Source organism: Telmatherina bonti (assembly GCF_933228915.1).
Source record: "Telmatherina bonti genome assembly, chromosome: 1".
NCBI classification, from domain to species: Eukaryota; Metazoa; Chordata; class Actinopteri; order Atheriniformes; family Telmatherinidae; genus Telmatherina; species Telmatherina bonti.
The window spans coordinates 6,643,699-6,663,924 of NC_136619.1; the positions used below are offsets into that span (position 1 = coordinate 6,643,699).

General features: G+C 44.1%; 1 protein-coding gene across 1 annotated transcript in view; it reads left to right on the forward strand.

The window, feature by feature from the left end:
• dpy19l3 (dpy-19 like C-mannosyltransferase 3) overlaps positions 1–20,226 on the forward strand; it is a gene marked incomplete at its 3' end in the record, with an annotated part of 87,386 nt that overhangs the window by 46,179 nt on the left and 20,981 nt on the right. Inside the window, exons 12-16 of the mRNA XM_079243394.1 lie at positions 1,387–1,545; positions 2,839–2,967; positions 12,039–12,150; positions 18,114–18,170; positions 18,460–18,542. Coding sequence (XP_079099520.1) covers positions 1,387–1,545; positions 2,839–2,967; positions 12,039–12,150; positions 18,114–18,170; positions 18,460–18,542 — 540 coding nt within the window. The remainder of the gene's footprint in view (positions 1–1,386; positions 1,546–2,838; positions 2,968–12,038; positions 12,151–18,113; positions 18,171–18,459; positions 18,543–20,226) is intronic.

A 20,226-nucleotide genomic window follows, 5' to 3' on the forward strand; every position in this document is an offset into this window, starting at 1 on the left:
AGATAATACAGCTCCCAGCGCAGCGCCTCACAACTGCTCCTTCAATTATTCAGGAGCGAGTTGGGAATGCGAGGCGTAGTCGGTGCTCCGTCTCTGCCTTGCCCTCTTCTCCCGGTTCTCTCATTCACTTTGACTTATTCCTCCTCTGCTCGCGCTGCTTCGTTTCATCCCCCAAGCTTCACTCCGTGTTTGTGTTATCGCCGATTTAAGCTCAGGTGTTTATCACAAACATTGCTGCTAATCTAATGTGCAAAATGTTTACTTTAATGAAACAGACAGCTCAGAAATGCCATTTTTAGGGGATAAATACGTTACAATATGTGTTCAGACAGATAAGCATGTTTCTGTATTGTTATCTGACGACTTTATGTTGATTGAAAGTTTGGATTTTGCAGTGTCTGAAAACGTGTTTAATGTTTAAACCTCAGTAATGCTGAGCGTTATCACGTTACAGTTTGCTCTAATTAACTGATCAGGTGCTCTTCTGTCTGCAAATATTTATTCTTTTTGCTAAATCTGGTATATTTACACGTGTTATGTTCCTGTCAAAACAAGAAAACAGAAAAAGAAATTAAAGTAAAATATACGCTTGTGGTTGTTTAAATTATTGTAATCAAAGATGAGGATTAGTTTTTCTTTATTTGAAACATATACTCTTAAACTCTTAAACATGCAGAGATAAACATCTACATAAGTAAATAATATTTCTCATTTTACAAATTATTCTAATTTCGATGTGAAATTCTGCGATCGACCACATCGTGGAGTCGCGGGACGTCTAGATTGTGGCTCAAAGTCACGGCAGCATCAGGAGTCAGCAGCGCGTGTGGATCTGGAAATGATGTCTTACTTTCTGAGTGGTTCTTCATCATACTGGATGCCTCGTCTTCATCGGTCCCAGTTTCAAACCAGGACACAAACGCTATTCAACAGCAGATCTGAGCCAATCAGAGGGGAAGACCCTCCGTTTCTGCCTCCAGCTCTTCTTCTCTCATGGTGTGATTCTTCTCCCAGCTCTGGTAAGGAGGGGACGATCACGCGGCACGCAGTCTGGGAGATAAAAGTCCGACGTTTTACCCTGGAAAACGCCGTTCGTTTTGCTGTTACCATGACAACAAGAGGAGACGCTCTTCAGGGCTTCGTGTTTGACATTTTAAAGTCTGTTTGAAAAACTTTGCTGCATCAAACCCGGACTGACAAATGTTTGCGCACCAAGTAGAAAAATAAATCTAGTGTGAATCTTACAGCTTGAGATCTTTCTTGGCAGTACCGCCGTGCGGCCCGGCTCAATGATAAAAAGATTTTATTGACATATTTTGCCTGCTTCTGGTACTGTAACGATCCATTCCCCCTCTGACCTTCCTCACGCTGCCTCTCCTCCTGCAGGGATTTCGATGCTAGTCTGTATCTGTGTGAGGAGGCCTTTGGCCTGCTGCCCCTGGACACACTGGAGCGCCTGGCTGGCACCCTGCTGCTGTACCCCTACGTCCTCACCCTGCTGCTGCTCAGTGGCATCCTCGCCGTGGCGGCGCTGCAGAACCTGAGGTACGCAGAGGGGGGGTCTCTTCTGGTTGCATGAAAAGAAGCTGATGCTGTAGATATCTGGTGATATACCAGCAGAATATTAATATATCAAAGCAGATGTAAGTAAAATAACAACATTTTCTGAATGTTAATCGTTCCTAACATTGATAAGCAGCAGCTTCTGCTGCCACCTCAGTTAAGTAGCAGAAATGCAAACGCAGCTCATCACTCCAGAGTATCTGCAGTTTCCTGATCATGGAGCTTTCAGACTGTCCAAACCTCTGGAGTCAGGGCCACGCTGGATTCACCTGCTACCTTCTGGTTACGTGCTGAAGTGTAGCTTTTAACCTGCAGTTGTTAAATGGCTCAAAGAATGGAAATGTTGCTCTTTGTTGGAAGCTAACACGTTATTTCAGCACGTTTAGGGTTGCATGTAATCAAGCAGATGAGGATTGCTGCTTCATCCTGGAGATTATTAAGTGATAAACCAGTTAGTTTTAGCTCTATCTCATCACCCAACGACCTGCTGTTAGCAAGCGGAGGCTTCCTACCTCAGCCCAAAGACCCGCGTGTTTGGTTAGTTGCTGATTGTAAATCTCCCGTGTGCGTTGGTGCAGGAGTGTCAGGGTAAAGCTGGTATGATGGATGGACGGTCAGAGGAGTTAGTGAGGTGTAAACAAATGTAGTTTTAGCCGTAGCAGTGAGTAAAAGGATTTCCAGCTTTAGAGGAGGAGATCAGGACGGTTATCGGGTAGCTGTAACCAGATCTGGTTATCGCTGTCCCTTTGTTGTTTCTGAGTATTGTTGCCTCAAGCTGCGAAAAAGACAAAATATTCTAGCAGCTGCCTCCCGCAGCTTCATTTGCCTGTGGTGCAAGGTCAGGGACTGCATTGAACTAAACACATTAGCATTTCAGCTCACCCTGTTGAGCGGCTGGAATACTAACCTCATAGAACAAAGGCCTATTTGCCAATTCAGGAATTAAATTAATCCAGTTTACCCCACCTCACGTAGCAGAAGGAGCCGGATTTGATTTATATTCAAATGGAAGTGGGTGTCCGTCTGAGTCAGAGCAGGAGGCCAAATCGTGGGAGGAACATCATCGCCTTCGGGCCTGTGTCTGTTTGTCTCTGCACTGACTTCTGCAGACAGGAGCGGTCGCGCGGCTGCATCATTACATGTCCACTTGTGTGCAAGCTGCAAATGAAATCTGCATAATCTGAATAATAGAAATTCCACCCACCTACCGGACCCTCCTGTCTGTTATGTTGTATTTATTGCTCTTTTCTCTTGGTTCCTCTTGTTTCTCAACAGGTCTAAAGGAGGTCTGGGAGATGAGAAAAAAGCAGCTGCAGAGGGCCGAGCGGGGGCGATTCGTCCAGATGTGGCCTATAATCTGCTGCACACGCTGTTCTATGGCCTCCTGGCTTTCAGCACGATGAGGTGAGCTTCGCGAATGTACCTGGATCCACATTTACCAACGTGACACGTTCTTTAAACTCACTTTTCCTTTAGATGACCTAATTACACACAATCATGTGCAGATGTGAAATTCAAGTACCTTTTAAACACTTCAGGTGCTTTACTGGTCTCAATGGGCTTTCAGCTTCAAGCACCATCCCCACCTTCCCCACCAGCTCCACCATCCCCACCTTCCCCACCAGCTCGACCATCCCCACCGTACCCACCGTCCACAACATTCCCACCATCCCCGCCATCCCCACCATCCCCACTGTCCGCACCGTCCCCACCGTCCTCACTGACCCCACCGTAGCCACCGTCCCCACCGTCCCCACAATCCCCATCTTCCCAACCGACGCCACTATTCCCACTGATCCCCACCGATCCCCACCGATCCCCACCGATCCCCACCGTCCCCACCATCCCCACCATCCCCACCGTCCCCACCTTCCCCACCAGCTCCACCGTCCCCACCTTCCCCACCAGCTCCACCGTCCCCAGAATCCCCACCGTCCCCAACCTCCTCACTGTTCCCACTGTCCCCACCATCCCCACCGTCCCCACCAGCTCCATCGTCCCCACAATCCCCTCCATCCCCACCGTCCCCACCAGCTCCACCATCCCCACCGACCCCACTATTCCCACCTATCCCCACCAATCCCCACTGTCCCCAACGTCCCCACCGTTCCCACTGTCCCCACCGTCCCCACTGTCCCCACTGTCCCCACCATCCCCACAATCCCCACCGTCCCCACCATCCCCACAATCCCCACAATCCCCACAGTCCCCCCACTGTCCCCACCATCCCCAAAATCCCCACCTTCCCCACCGTCCCCACCGTCCACAACATTCCCACCTTCCCCACCATCCCCACTGTCCCCACCGTCCACAACATTCCCACCATCCCCGCCATCCCCACCATCCCCACTGTCCGCACCGTCCCCACCGTCCCCATCGTCCCCACTGTCCTCACCGACCCCACCGTACCCACCGTCCCCACAATCCCCACAATCCCCACAATCCCCACAATCCCCATCTTCCCAACCGACGCCACTATTCCCACCGATCCCCACCGATCCACACCATCCCCACCGTCCGCACTGTCCCCACCATCCCCACAATCCCCACCGGCCCCACTTGCCCCATTGGCCCCACCGTCCCCAACATCCCCAACGTCCCCACCGACCCCACTGTCCCCACCAACCCATCTTTTAGAGAGGGGCTTTACTAACAGCAGGTGTGGAACGATGCAGTCTCAAACTTGATCATGAACATCGATGTGTTGATGTTTTTTTAATTTACCATAACTATACTAATTCACTTTATATAAAATAGAAATAGAAAAGAAATAGAAAGATAAAATAGAAAGAGTCCTGGATGTTCAGCAGCAGGGAAGTTAAAAGAAACCACATTTGTTAGCTAAAGATGCTAACAAGCGGAAGCTAGCTTGCCCAAAAGCTAATGTCCATCAAAAAGCATGGTCGTTTATGCAGCAAACTGCAGATTTATGTACACAGATCGCTTTACTTATAGTTTATATCTTTTATTCTTTTACCTTGTAGTCTGTTCTTATACTTTAAATATGTATTACATTCAAAGTGGACGGCAGAAACAAGAATTTTAATTTTACAGAGAAGCCTGTTTCCTTCCTGCGCATGTGACAATGAACACTTTGAATCTCTAAGATGGTCTGAAATGACTCGTTTTCTTTAGGTCTGCTTGGAATGAATCCATATTCGTACCAGTAAGTGAAACTGAGTTCAGTCTTCAGCTTGTGAGCTGACTTTCACACAGAGAGGAGATGAAAACCAGTTTCTCACATAAACTTTTAAAGCCTGAAAAAATCCCTTTTGCCTGAAGAAACGGAGAGCTTCTCTGAAGGCTGCGACCCACATCTACTGTTACTTAGGGGAAATGCAAGCACCAAATAAAAGTAGTTGTCTGTTGAACTCAAGGCTTTTTTTGCTAGTTTTTTTGTTTTTGACACTAAAGTATGTCTCAGACCGGCGGAGCTTTACGTGCAAAACATTCAGCCTGCAGTTGGTTGTCTGAAAATATCGAGTCAGACTCTGCTTGTCTGGAATATTTCCAGCACATTCTAAAATAACACACAAATTTTCTCCTCCTGGAGTTGGAATGGGATCAAAACATTTGTGGATTCTTCAATTAAATGAACATTATATTAATTAAGATACTTTATTGCCTATATTATTACTTAAAACAGCTGAAATACGACAGTAAAACAGAAGCTTGGTGTTTATTTTTCATCCGTTGCTTTAGTGTTAACAAAATGCGACCGAAGGTGTGTTGTCTGGCTTTACAACCTGGTTCAGACCATGTACACACACATAGCAGGTATTTGTAAAACCCAATATTCCCAGCATATCAAACCTTTAGGTGGCGGTAGCGCCTCTAATCCTGTCCAATCAGAATAACCTTCCATGTCAAAACGTCACTTCCACAAAACACAGAACATACCTCTAACAGGATATGGTTCGGTAGTGGAAACTAACTGTCCAAATGTCGTCCGTCTACTTGGAGCGGTTCTGACCGTAGTGTGAAGACACACACATGAAGCGCCTGGACGATGGATAACGCCAACACAGTTCTGAGGACATCCATGCTGTCGGAAATAAAGGTGGCACATGTGACATCATGGTTCTTTCTGTCGCAGACGGTGACGTTTTCTAAATGTAAAACCGCGGTTATATATGTCCATATGCAGATGGAGTATTTGCAAATAGATCGGTGGTTTTTAAAAGAATTGTTTTTGATTCCATAAATCTGCTTTTTCGTGTGGATGATGAAGGAAATCGAAAGAAAATATCTTTATTTTCTGACAAACCTGCTACATGTGAAACGAAGGTTCGGTGTGAGCAGGTGCAGAGAATCACTTCCAGCTGCTTGTTGAAAAAATCTAAATATGAAAATATGAATCATTAAAAACTGAAGCGGTGGCTCCGTTTGCATGAAGAGACGTTTCATCTGTCAGACTGGAATCTGATCAGGTTCCAGTCAACATGTAGCCTGGATAAACTGGGCTCATTAACGGTTTTTACACCATGGACAAATTTCATACGATCATCAGAAGAACTGTTTTTCTTTTTTTCTATTTTTAACCATTTGACCGCCAGAATAACAAATAATTCTAAATAACATGTATCCCCTCTCACTCCCTGTGTGCTTCTGTTCGACCGCCGTTTTTAAGGTCCCTGAAACTCGCTGCTTATGTCATTTCACCCCCACCTGGCTCAGGTATGCGCAGAAGCAACATCCTCACACGGTATTAGCTGGAGCTGCTTCAGGTGCAAATTGTTGCCAGTACCCTTTATCTGTAAATTGTCCGTGACGAGTGTCGATAAAGTTGTCAGAGTTGTCAGTGCTGCTTCGTCCTGCTATGTTTTGTCCATCAGATATGCAGCTTCATGCTGATAAAAGTCTGACATCAGTGGCTTAACGTGAACTAGACGAGTCCTTCCCAACCTGAAACCCCTGCAGTCCAGCAGATGTGTGTGAAATGATTCCACATGGACTGCGAAGAGTTGGTGGATGAGGATGAAGATGAGGATGAGGATGAGAATGGGGATGAGGAAGGGGATGAGAACCAGGATGAGGATGAAGACGAGGATGAGAATGGGGATGAGGATAAGGACGAGAATGAGGCTGAGGATGGGGATGAGACCCAGGATGAGGATAAGGACGAGAATGAGGATGAGGATGGGGATGAGAACCAGGATGAGGATGAGAATGAGGATGAGGATGAGAATGGGGATGAGGACGGGGATGAGAACCAGGATGAGGATGAAGACGAGGATGAGAATGGGGATGAGGATAAGGACGAGAATGAGGATGAGGATGGGGATGAGAACCAGGATGAGGATGAGGACGAGGATGAGAATGGGGATGAGGATAAGGACGAGAATGAGGATGGGGATGAGAACCAGGATGAGGATGAGAATGGGGATGAGGATAAGGACGAGAATGAGGATGGGGATGAGAATGAGGATGAGGATGAGAATGGGGATGAGAACCAGGATGAGGATGAAGACGAGGATGAGAATGGGGATGAGGATAAGGACGAGAATGAGGATGAGGATGGGGATGACAACCAGGATGAGGATGAGGATGAGAATGGGGATGAGGATAAGGACGAGAATGAGGATGAGGATGGGGATGAGAACCAGGATGAGGATGAGGACAAGGATGATAATGGGGATGAGGATAAGGACGAGAATGAGGATGAGAACCAGGATGAGGATGAGAATGGGGATGAGGATAAGGACGAGAATGAGGATGAGGATGGGGATGAGAACCAGGATGAGGATGAGGACAAGGATGATAATGGGGATGAGGATAAGGACGAGAATGAGGATGAGGATGGGGATGAGAACCAGGATGAGGATGAGAATGGGGATGAGGATAAGGACGAGAATGAGGATGAGGATGGGGATGAGAACCAGGATGAGGATGAGGACAAGGATGATAATGGGGATGAGGATAAGGACGAGAATGAGGATGAGGATGGGGATGAGAACCAGGATGAGGATGAGAATGGGGATGAGGATAAGGACAAGGATGAGGATGGGGATGAGAACCAGGATGAGGATGAGGATGAGAATGGGGATGAAGACGGGGATGAGAACCAGGATGAGGATGAAGACGAGGATGAGAATGGGGATGAGGATAAGGACGAGAATGGGGATGAGGATGGGGATGAGAACCAGGATGAGGATGAGGACAAGGATGATAATGGGGATGAGGATAATGACAAGAATGAGGATGAGGATGGGGATGAGAACCAGGATGAGGATGAGGATGAGAATGGGGATGAGGATAAGGACAAGAATGAGGATGAGGATGGGGATGAGAACCAGGATGAGGATGAGAATGGGGATGAGGATAAGGACGAGAATGAGGATGAGGACGGGGATGAGAACCAGGATGAGGACGAGGATGAGAATGGGGATGAGGATAAGGACGAGAATGAGGATGAGAATGGGGACGAATATAAGAACAAGGATGAAGATGGGGATGAGGACGAGAATGAGGATGAGAACGAGGATGAAGTGCCACAGCTTTCTGAAGTTTATTGTTTTATTTATGGAATGACAGGAAATAAAAAAACAAAAGAATTGTTGACTACTTCGCACATAGGAATCATGCTGTAAAACCTCGGCTGTGAGGATGGTCTGTGGAAGGATACTGGTTTCCATAGACTGGTGGTACATCCAGTTCCAGCTCATGGTGTGCCTGCTGGGAGCAGCCCTCTGCACTGTTATCAGTGATCAGATTAAAGAAGGAAAATTGTTGGCATGAGGAGGTTATTGTTACGTTTTTAACCATGTGACAGGAAAACCAGTTGGATCCAGTGAACTGGACTCTGTGGTCCAGTTCGGCTGTTTACAGCCGACTTTAGTTCCAACATGTTCCAGCTGAATGTATGAAACGTAAGCAGAGCAGAGAGAAGCTGCTGATGAGCAAATGTCCATCAGTGGTGTGCTTTGATTGGCAGACAGGGTTGCCATGGCAACGCTGGGTGAATCTGATTCACTCAGATGTCTTCATGGTGGTAATAATAATGTTATTATGTTGTTATTACACACAGGGCAATTGTTTATGTGCTTTACAGGACGACAAACTGCAGTGTCCACTACTACTATAGACTAGTACAGACTGCTACTACAGACTACTACTACTACTAATACTACAGACTACTACCACTACAGACTACTACTACAGACTTGTCTCATGTCTCAAATTGTCTCATAGACATAAAGACTTGGATGTCTAGAAATTTTCTCCTCTTAAACTCAGATAAGACTGAAGTAATTCTCGTTGGATCTGAAAAACTCAGAGCTAAATTTTCCGGTTTTGTAATGAACCTGGATGGCATTACTTTAGCTTCCAGTGCTACAGTGAGAAACCTTGGAGTAGTATTTGACCCTGACCTGTCCTTTGGCCCACATATTAAGCAGGTTACTAAAACAGCCTTCTTTCATTTACGTAATATAGCCAAAATTAGGGACATTCTGTCTCGGAGTGATGCAGAAAAACTGGTTCACGCTTTTGTTACTTCGAGACTAGATTACTGTAACTCTCTATTACTGGGCTGTCCTAAATATGCCCTGAAAACCCTTCAGCTGATCCAGAATTCTGCAGCCAGAGTCCTGACCAGAACCAGCAGGAGAGATCATATTTCTCCAGTTTTAGCCTCTCTTCATTGGCTGCCTGTTGAATCTAGAATAGAATTTAAAATCCTTCTCCTTACATATAAAGCCCTCCACAACCAGGCACCACTATATATCAAAGACCTCATTGTTCCTTATATACCAAGTAGAGTACTTCGTTCGCAGACTGCAGGCTTACTTGTGGTTCCTAGAGTCTCAAAGAGCCGAGCAGGAGGCAGAGCCTTTGGTTATCAGGCCCCTCTCTTATGGAATAAGCTCCCAGTTAGTGTTAGGGAAACCAACTCAATCTGTTGGTTTCCTTATATAGGCTTTTATGAATTGGCCTTCATTATGTTTTCCCCTCTGTCTGTAAAGCGTCTTGAGATGGCATTGCCGTGATTTGACGCTATATAAATAAAGTTGAATTGAATTGAATTGAATACTACAGACTACTACTACAGAGTACTACTAATACTACAGACTGCTATTACAGGCTCCTAGTACTACAGACTACTACCACTACAGGCTACTACTACTACAGACTACTACTACAGACTACTACTACTACAGGCTACTACTACTACATACTACTGCTACTACAGACTACTACCACTACAGACTACTACTACAGACTTCTACAGACTACTACTACCACCGCAGACTACTACTACAGACTACTACTACAGACTACTACTACTACAGACTACTACAGACTACTACTACTACTACTACTACTACTACTACTACTACTACTACTACAGACTGCTACTACAGACTACTACTACTACAGACTGCTACTACAGACTACTACTACTACTACTACTACTACTACTACTACTACTACCACTACTACTACAGACTACTACTACTACAGACTGCTACTACTACTACTACTACTACTACTACTACTACTACAGACTGCTACTACAGACTACTGCTACTACTACTACTACTACTACTACTACTACTACTACTACAGACTACTACTACTACTAAAGACTACTACTACTACAGACTACTACTACTACAGACTGCTACTACAGACTACTACTACTACTACTACTACTACTACTACTACTACTACTACCACTACTACTACAGACTACTACTACTACTACCACAGACTAATACTACTACTACTGCAGACTACTACTACTACCACAACAGACTACTACTACTACAGACTACTACTACTACTACAGTCTACTACTACTACCACAGACTACTACTACTACTACAGACTACTACTACTACTACAGTCTACTATTACTACCACAACAGACTACTACTACTACACACTACTACTACTACAGTCTACTACAGACTACTACTACTACTACTACTACTACTACAGACTTCTACTACTACTACAGTCTACTATTACTACCACAACAGACTACTACTACTACAGTCCACTACTACTACAGACTGCTACTACAGACTACTACTACTACAGACTGCTACTACAGACTACTACTACTACTACTACTACTACTACTGCAGACTACTACTACTACCACAACAGACTACTACTACTACAGACTACTACTACTACTACAGTCTACTACTACTACCACAGACTACTACTACTACTACAGACTACTACTACTACTACCACAGTCTACTATTACTACCACAACAGACTACTACTACTACAGACTACTACTACTACAGTCTACTACAGACTACTACTACTACTACTACTACTACTACAGACTTCTTCTACTACTACAGTCTACTATTACTACCACAACAGACTACTACTACTACAGTCTACTATTACTACCACAACAGACTACTACTACTACAGTCTACTACAGACTACTACTACTACTACAGTCTACTATTACTACCACAACAGACTACTACTACTACTACTACAGTGCCGTGCTACTTACCTGTAGATTGCTTAGACCAAAAAGGAATGCAGTACTGGTAAAAGTAACTTTTTTAGGAGTACATACTTAGAAAAGTACTGAATAACGTCTTTCCGTGTGATCGGCTGTTGCAGGAAATTTACCACAAACTTAAACACTTTTTCCAAAAGTCGATTTAAAAGGAAAAATGATCAGGCTTCTGGTTAGACGAGGCTTTTATTACCGTTTTATTGTTTCATATTCATTCTTTCTGTGTTTCCTGTACTTTAATGGTATTGTTGTGTGAAGTACTTTGTGATTCTGTACCTGTGAAATCTGATACATTAGTACTAATACTTCTACTTATATTACATCCAGGCAGATAAAAGGTCACTTTCAGACAGAAAACATGCAGCAAAAATGCAAATTCCTGTCTTTATTTGTCCACCTGTCATGTCATGGTGCTTTCCATGCAGCCACCAGTACGATTTACTGGTTTGTTTCCAGCGTGGGAACGTTGACATGTTGAGCACGTGATGGCACAGAAAGGCTTTGCACCATTATTAACACTCACCGTTTCTGTCCTGAATTCCCAGTAAACAGGAAGGGAAAGGGAAAAGCGAGAAGCTCTTAGCGCCGCAGGTAGGGCGGAAACTGACACGTCTGATGTCAGCACTTTCTGCAAAATGCTGATTAAAAGCGAAAAGGCCAAAAGAGCAGAGAGCCATTTGTTTCTGTCAGACAGCTCCTCGCATTAAAAAGAAGAATTGAGATTTATTCCTGCGAGGCTACTCCCCCCCCATGTGCTGTCTGGACCCGTCTTTACTTTTCTGTTTAATTCTGCAGCAGAAACACATGAAAAGACTTCAGATCACCGAATCAATACAGCGTTGCGTCGCATCGGTAACTTCTGGAGCTGATTGTCCCTGCGATCTGTCGCTACGGGAAGCGGGATGTTTAGTTTTGACCCTGTGCTGCAGGTGAAACACCAGCGCTGCTGACGAAAGTCTCTCCTCTCTTGTTTTTCCAGAATGAAGTACATCTGGACCGGCCACATGTGTGCAGTTGCAGCTTACGGTGTGTGTGGGTCGGAGCTGTGGACGCTGCTTCTCCAGACGCTCCGCTGCAGCTCTAAAGTTTTGGTAGGAAGCGTACAACTGCATCCCAGTCTGTACGACTGCATCCCAGTCATCGTCTCCCAGTTTCAACACTTAATTCCACCAGATGAGCCTGAAGTTGCACAAAGTACTACCAGTACAAACTACTACTACCAGTACAGATTACTACTACTACCAGTACAGACTACTGCTACTACCAGTACAAACTACTACTACCAGTACAGACTACAACTACAACCATTACAGACTACTACTACCGGTACAGACTACTACTACTACCGGTACAGACTACTACTACCAGTACAGACTACTGCTACTACCAGTACAGACTACTACTACTACCAGTACAGACTACTACTACTACCAGTACAGACTACTACTACTACCGGTACAGACTACTACTACCAGTACAGACTACTGCTACTACCAGTACAGACTACTACAACCATTACAGACTACTACTACTACCAGTACAGACTACTACTACTACCAGTACAGACTACTACTACTACCAGTACAGACTACTACTACCGGTACAGACTACTACTACTACCGGTACAGACTACTACTACCAGTACAGACTACTGCTACTACCAGTACAGACTACTACAACCATTACAGACTACTACTACTACCAGTACAGACTACTACTACTACCAGTACAGACTACTACTACTACCAGTACAGACTACTACTACCAGTACAGACTACTACTACTACCGGTACAGACTACTACTACTACCGGTACAGACTACTACTACCAGTACAGACTACTACAACCATTACTGACTACTACTACTACCAGTACAGACTACTACTACTACCGGTACAGACTACTACTACCAGTACAGACTACTACTACCGGTACAGACTACTACTACTACCGGTACAGACTACTACTACTACCGGTACAGACTACTACTACCAGTACAGACTACTACTACTACCGGTACAGACTACTACTACCAGTACAGACTACTACTACTACCGGTACAGACTACTACTACTACCGGTACAGACTACTACTACTACCGGTACAGACTACTATTACTACCAGTACAGACTACTACTACCGGTACAGACTACTACTACCAGTACAGACTACTACTACTACCGGTACAGACTACTACTACCAGTACAGACTACTACTACTACCAGTACAGACTACTACTACCAGTACAGACTACTACTACTACCAGTACAGACTACTACTACCGGTACAGACTACTACTACCAGTACAGACTACTACTACTACCAGTACAGACTACTACAACCATTACAGACTACTACTACCGGTACAGACTACTACTACCAGTACAGACTACTACTACTACCAGTACAGACTACTACTTCTACCAGTACAAACTACTACTACCAGTACAGACTACTACTACTACCGGTACAGACTACTACTACTACCGGTACAGACTACTACTACCAGTACAGACTACTACTACTACCAGTACAGACTACTACTACTACCAGTACAGACCATTACTACCATTACAGACTACTACTACCAGTACAGACTAATACTACCAGTACAGACTACTACTACCATTACAGACTACTACTACTACCAGTACAGACTACTACTACTACCAGTACAGACTACTACTACTACCATTACAGACTACTACAACCATTACAGACTACTACTACCAGTACAGACTACTACTACCGGTACAGACTACTACTACCAGTACAGACTAATACTACCAGTACAGACTACTACTACCATTACAGACTACTACTACTACCGGTACAGACTACTACTACTACCGGTACAGACTACTACTACCAGTACAGACTACTACTACTACCAGTACAGACTACTACTACCAGTACAGACTACTACTACTACCAGTACAGACTACTACTACTACCAGTACAGACTACTACTACCGGTACAGACTACTACTACTACCGGTACAGACTACTACTACCAGTACAGACTACTACTACTACCATTACAGACTACTACAACCATTACAGACTACTACAACCGGTACAGACTACTACTACCAGTACAGACTACTACTACCATTACAGACTACTACTACTACCGGTACAGACTACTACTACTACCGGTACAGACTACTACTACCAGTACAGACTACTACTACCATTACAGACTACTACTACCGGTACAGACTACTACTACCAGTACAGACTACTACTACTACCAGTACAGACTACTACTACTACCATTACAGACTACTACTACCATTACAGACTACTACTACCGGTACAGACTACTACTACCAGTACAGACTACTACTACTACCAGTACAGACTACTACTACCATTACAGACTACTACTACTACCAGTACAGACTACTACTACTACCAGTACAGACTACTACTACTACCATTACAGACTACTACAACCATTACAGACTACTACTACCAGTACAGACTACTACTACCGGTACAGACTACTACTACCAGTACAGACTACTACTACTACCAGTACAGACTACTACTACTACCAGTACAGACTACTACTACTACCATTACAGACTACTACAACCATTACAGACTACTACTACCAGTACAGACTACTACTACCGGTACAGACTACTACTACCAGTACAGACTACTACTACTACCAGTACAGACTACTACTACTACCAGTACAGACTACTACTACTACCATTACAGACTACTACAACCATTACAGACTACTACTACCAGTACAGACTACTACTACTACCGGTACAGACTACTACTACTACCATTACAGACTACTACAACCATTACAGACTACTACTACCAGTACAGACTACTACTACCGGTACAGACTACTACTACCAGTACAGACTACTACTACTACCAGTACAGACTACTACTACCAGTACAGACTACTACTACTACCGGTACAGACTACTACAACCATTACAGACTACTACTACCAGTACAGACTACTACTACTACCAGTACAGACTACTACTACCATTACAGACTACTACTACTACCGGTACAGACTACTACTACTACCGGTACAGACTACTACTACCAGTACAGACTACTACTACTACCAGTACAGACTACTACTACCAGTACAGACTACTACTACTACCAGTACAGACTACTACTACCGGTACAGACTACTACTACTACCGGTACAGACTACTACTACCAGTACAGACTACTACTACTACTACCATTACAGACTACTACAACCATTACAGACTACTACTACCGGTACAGACTACTACTACCAGTACAGACTACTACTACCATTACAGACTACTACTACCGGTACAGACTACTACTACTACCGGTACAGACTACTACTACCAGTACAGACTACTACTACTACCATTACAGACTACTACAACCATTACAGACTACTACTACCAGTACAGACTACTACTACCATTACAGACTACTACTACCGGTACAGACTACTACTACTACCGGTACAGACTACTACTACCAGTACAGACTACTACTACTACCAGTACAGACTACTACTACTACCATTACAGACTACTACAACCATTACAGACTACTTCTACCGGTACAGACTACTACTACCAGTACAGACTACTACTACTACCAGTACAGACTACTACTACTACTAAGGTACAGACTACTACTACCAGTACAGACTACTACAACCATTACAGACTACTACTACCGGTACAGACTACTACTACTACCAGTACAGACTACTACTACTACCGGTACAGACTACTACTACCAGTACTGACTACTACTACCGGTACAGACTACTACTACTACCAGTACAGACTACTACTACTACCAGTACAGACTACTACTACCAGTACAGACTACTACTACTACCGGTACAGACTACTACTACTACCGGTACAGACTACTACTACTAGTACAGACTACTACTACCAGTACAGACTACTACTACCAGTACAGACTACTACAACCATTACAGACTACTACAACCGGTACAGACTACTACTACCAGTACAGACTACTACTACCATTACAGACTACTACTACTACCGGTACAGACTACTACTACTACCGGTACAGACTACTACTACCAGTACAGACTACTACTACCATTACAGACTACTACTACCGGTACAGACTACTACTACCAGTACAGACTACTACTACTACCAGTACAGACTACTACTACTACCATTACAGACTACTACTACCATTACAGACTACTACTACCGGTACAGACTACTACTACCAGTACAGACTACTACTACTACCAGTACAGACTACTACTACCATTACAGACTACTACTACTACCAGTACAGACTACTACTACTACCAGTACAGACTACTACTACTACCATTACAGACTACTACTACCGGTACAGACTACTACTACCAGTACAGACTACTACTACCGGTACAGACTACTACTACCAGTACAGACTACTACTACTACCAGTACAGACTACTACTACCAGTACAGACTACTACTACTACCGGTACAGACTACTACAACCATTACAGACTACTACTACCAGTACAGACTACTACTACTACCAGTACAGACTACTACTACCATTACAGACTACTACTACTACCGGTACAGACTACTACTACTACCGGTACAGACTACTACTACCAGTACAGACTACTACTACTACCAGTACAGACTACTACTACCAGTACAGACTACTACTACTACCAGTACAGACTACTACTACCGGTACAGACTACTACTACTACCGGTACAGACTACTACTACCAGTACAGACTACTACTACTACTACCATTACAGACTACTACAACCATTACAGACTACTACTACCGGTACAGACTACTACTACCAGTACAGACTACTACTACCATTACAGACTACTACTACCGGTACAGACTACTACTACTACCGGTACAGACTACTACTACCAGTACAGACTACTACTACTACCATTACAGACTACTACAACCATTACAGACTACTACTACCAGTACAGACTACTACTACCATTACAGACTACTACTACCGGTACAGACTACTACTACTACCGGTACAGACTACTACTACCAGTACAGACTACTACTACTACCAGTACAGACTACTACTACTACCATTACAGACTACTACTACTACCATTACAGACTACTACAACCATTACAGACTACTTCTACCGGTACAGACTACTACTACCAGTACAGACTACTACTACTACCAGTACAGACTACTACTACTACTAAGGTACAGACTACTACTACCAGTACAGACTACTACAACCATTACAGACTACTACTACCGGTACAGACTACTACTACTACCAGTACAGACTACTACTACTACCGGTACAGACTACTACTACCAGTACTGACTACTACTACCGGTACAGACTACTACTACTACCAGTACAGACTACTACTACTACCAGTACAGACTACTACTACCAGTACAGACTACTACTACTACCGGTACAGACTACTACTACTACCGGTACAGACTACTACTACTAGTACAGACTACTACTACCAGTACAGACTACTACTACCAGTACAGACTACTACTACTACCGGTACAGACTACTACTACTACCGGTACAGACTACTACTACTAGTACAGACTACTACTACCAGTACAGACTACTACTACCAGTACAGACTACTACAACCAGTACTGACTACTACTATTACTGGTACTGTTGTTTTGGCTGTAAACCCAGTCGATGCTCATCTTGCTCCGTCTGTGTGTAAAACCTGTTTCTTCTGAAACCTAGTTTTTCTGAAACCTGGTTTTTCATCACGGTCGTCTGCAGCTGAAAGCTCTGCATGGTTCCCTGCTTTGTGACGCCGGGCCACAGAGAGGCTGCCATTATGACTCCCACCACTAGGTGTCAGTGTGGTCCTAACGTGAAGATGAAGCCTGGAAGCAGAGCCTCTCCGTCTCTTATCTGTGTGTTATCTCATTCTGTGCTTGTCTTTCTGATGCTTATTTTGTAGTCTGTCTTTTGAAAGATTCATATGATTTCATTTTATTATAGTTGTTTTCTTTCTTCCTTTTTGCAGTTGAGGCTTGTCAGATATGCCACTCCTCTGCTGATGATTGCTTGCCTTTATTACAAGGTATGTCATCGTCTGGACGGGCTGTGTTCAGTCTGATAGCTAAGGTCACGTTATACCAACTGTTCCAAATGCTTTGAGAACATGGCCTGAATGGGAGTCGGGATCATTACAGAGAACTGAAACAACTGCTTGACTTGTTTTGTTGTTTGAGGCGTCTGAACGTCTGTCCCACATGCCGTAGGGTTCAGTGCAGCGATGACATGTTGCTTCAGATGCATCCATACTCTATGTCTTAATAAACTAAAACTATGAGATCATCCTGAACTTTTCCTCTTCTTTCCTGCTTCAGTTCTGGCCCAAGCTGATGGAGGAGTTATCGGAGTTGAGGGAGTTCTATGATCCAGACACCGTGGAGCTCATGACCTGGATTAAGTACGTACACACATGCTCGTACACACACCCACACGGAGGAATCTGGAGCACACATTATATTAATGCAAATTTGATCAGGCTGTTTCAGTGGATCAGGCTTCGCTTTGCCTGATGTCCTTGATTAGTCTGTCTTTGTGTGTGTGTGTGTGAGTGTGTGTGTGTGTGAGAGAGACGCTGCTTGTTTGTGGGGGAGTCTGACTGATGAGTGATGAGAGCCGATGGGTCGCCATGAATAAGACATGGGGGTGCTGGAAAGAGCCCAGCTGTTGGCGGAGCTGTAACCCACCTCGGGGTTTCGATGGAGAACATCAGCCTGATGGGAGCAGAAATGAAGCTGCAATTAGGCTCCTCCCTCCTGTTGCTGCGTTTTGTTGCTTCTACAAAAGTTTGTCATTTTCTGGAATCTTCCTGAATCTGTCAGCAGCTGCTGAAGTTGGAGTTTTCTCCTGAACAGATGCGGATGTTGTTGCACCGAAACCCTTTGATTTATTAAAGGGAATTAACTGGAATCCTTTTAGGAGAAATTAATCACATGCAGAGTTTTCTTACAGCAAAGAAGCAACAGCATTTTAATTATGCTGCATTTAGACTCTTTGCTGCTTTTATTCCTTAGGAGATAACTTCAGTTTTTTTGTTGTTCGGGCCAAATTTCAGTCTAATCACGTGAAAATGTGAGAAGAGAAAAACATTGGTATAAAAAACGATGGATTGGTTGTTTTTATTTGTTCGGTTTATGTTCAGTTTATGTTTCAGAATTACCAACTGTACTGTTGTTTGCTGCAGCAGCCTCTGTCTGAGCACACTTTGTTGTTAGATCACAGTGTTGCCCATCACGTTGAGATGTTTTTGCACATTTCTTTGAATAATTAAAGTCCCATACTGTTGGATTTCATGACGACACTTTAATGTATCATTTCTGTGGTTTTTACACTCTTACAGACATGAAGAAGGAAACAGTCGTGTTAAACATGTCCAAGTCATGTCCAGCATGTTAAAACACACCACTTAAACCACTTAAAAAGATCTGTTATTCTCTCTAGGTTTAATTAATGTCAACTTGTTATCTGAAATCTGAACCTTTAGAACATTTAGTACAATCCAACACAGCTTTATTTGTAAAACGCGACTTCACAACGCCGTCGTCTCAGGACGCTTTACAGACACATCAATATGAGCCGATTCATGATTAACAGCTGAGTTCAGGAAAACCAACAGATCGTACAAAATCTGGACTTCAGTCCAATCCCCCATCCTGAGCTGCACACGGTGACAGTGGAAAAGGAAAAAACTTCCTTCAACAGGAAGGAAAACCTTCGGCAACAACATCCGCATCTGTTCAGGAGAAAACTCCAACTTCAGCAGCTGCTGACAGATTCAGGAAGATTCCAGAAAATGACAAACTTTTGTAGAAGCAACAAAACGCAGCAACAGGAGGGAGGAGCCTAATTGCAGCTTCATTTCTGCTCCCATCAGGCTGATGTTCTCCATCGAAACCCCGAGGTGGGTTACAGCTCCGCCAACAGCTGGGCTCTTTCCAGCACCCCCATGTCTTATTCATGGCGACCCATCGGCTCTCATCACTCATCAGTCAGACTCCCCCACAAACAAGCAGCGTCTCTCTCACACACACACAAATAAAAAGAACCGGCTCAGGGAGGACGGCCATCTGCCTGGACTGGTCAGA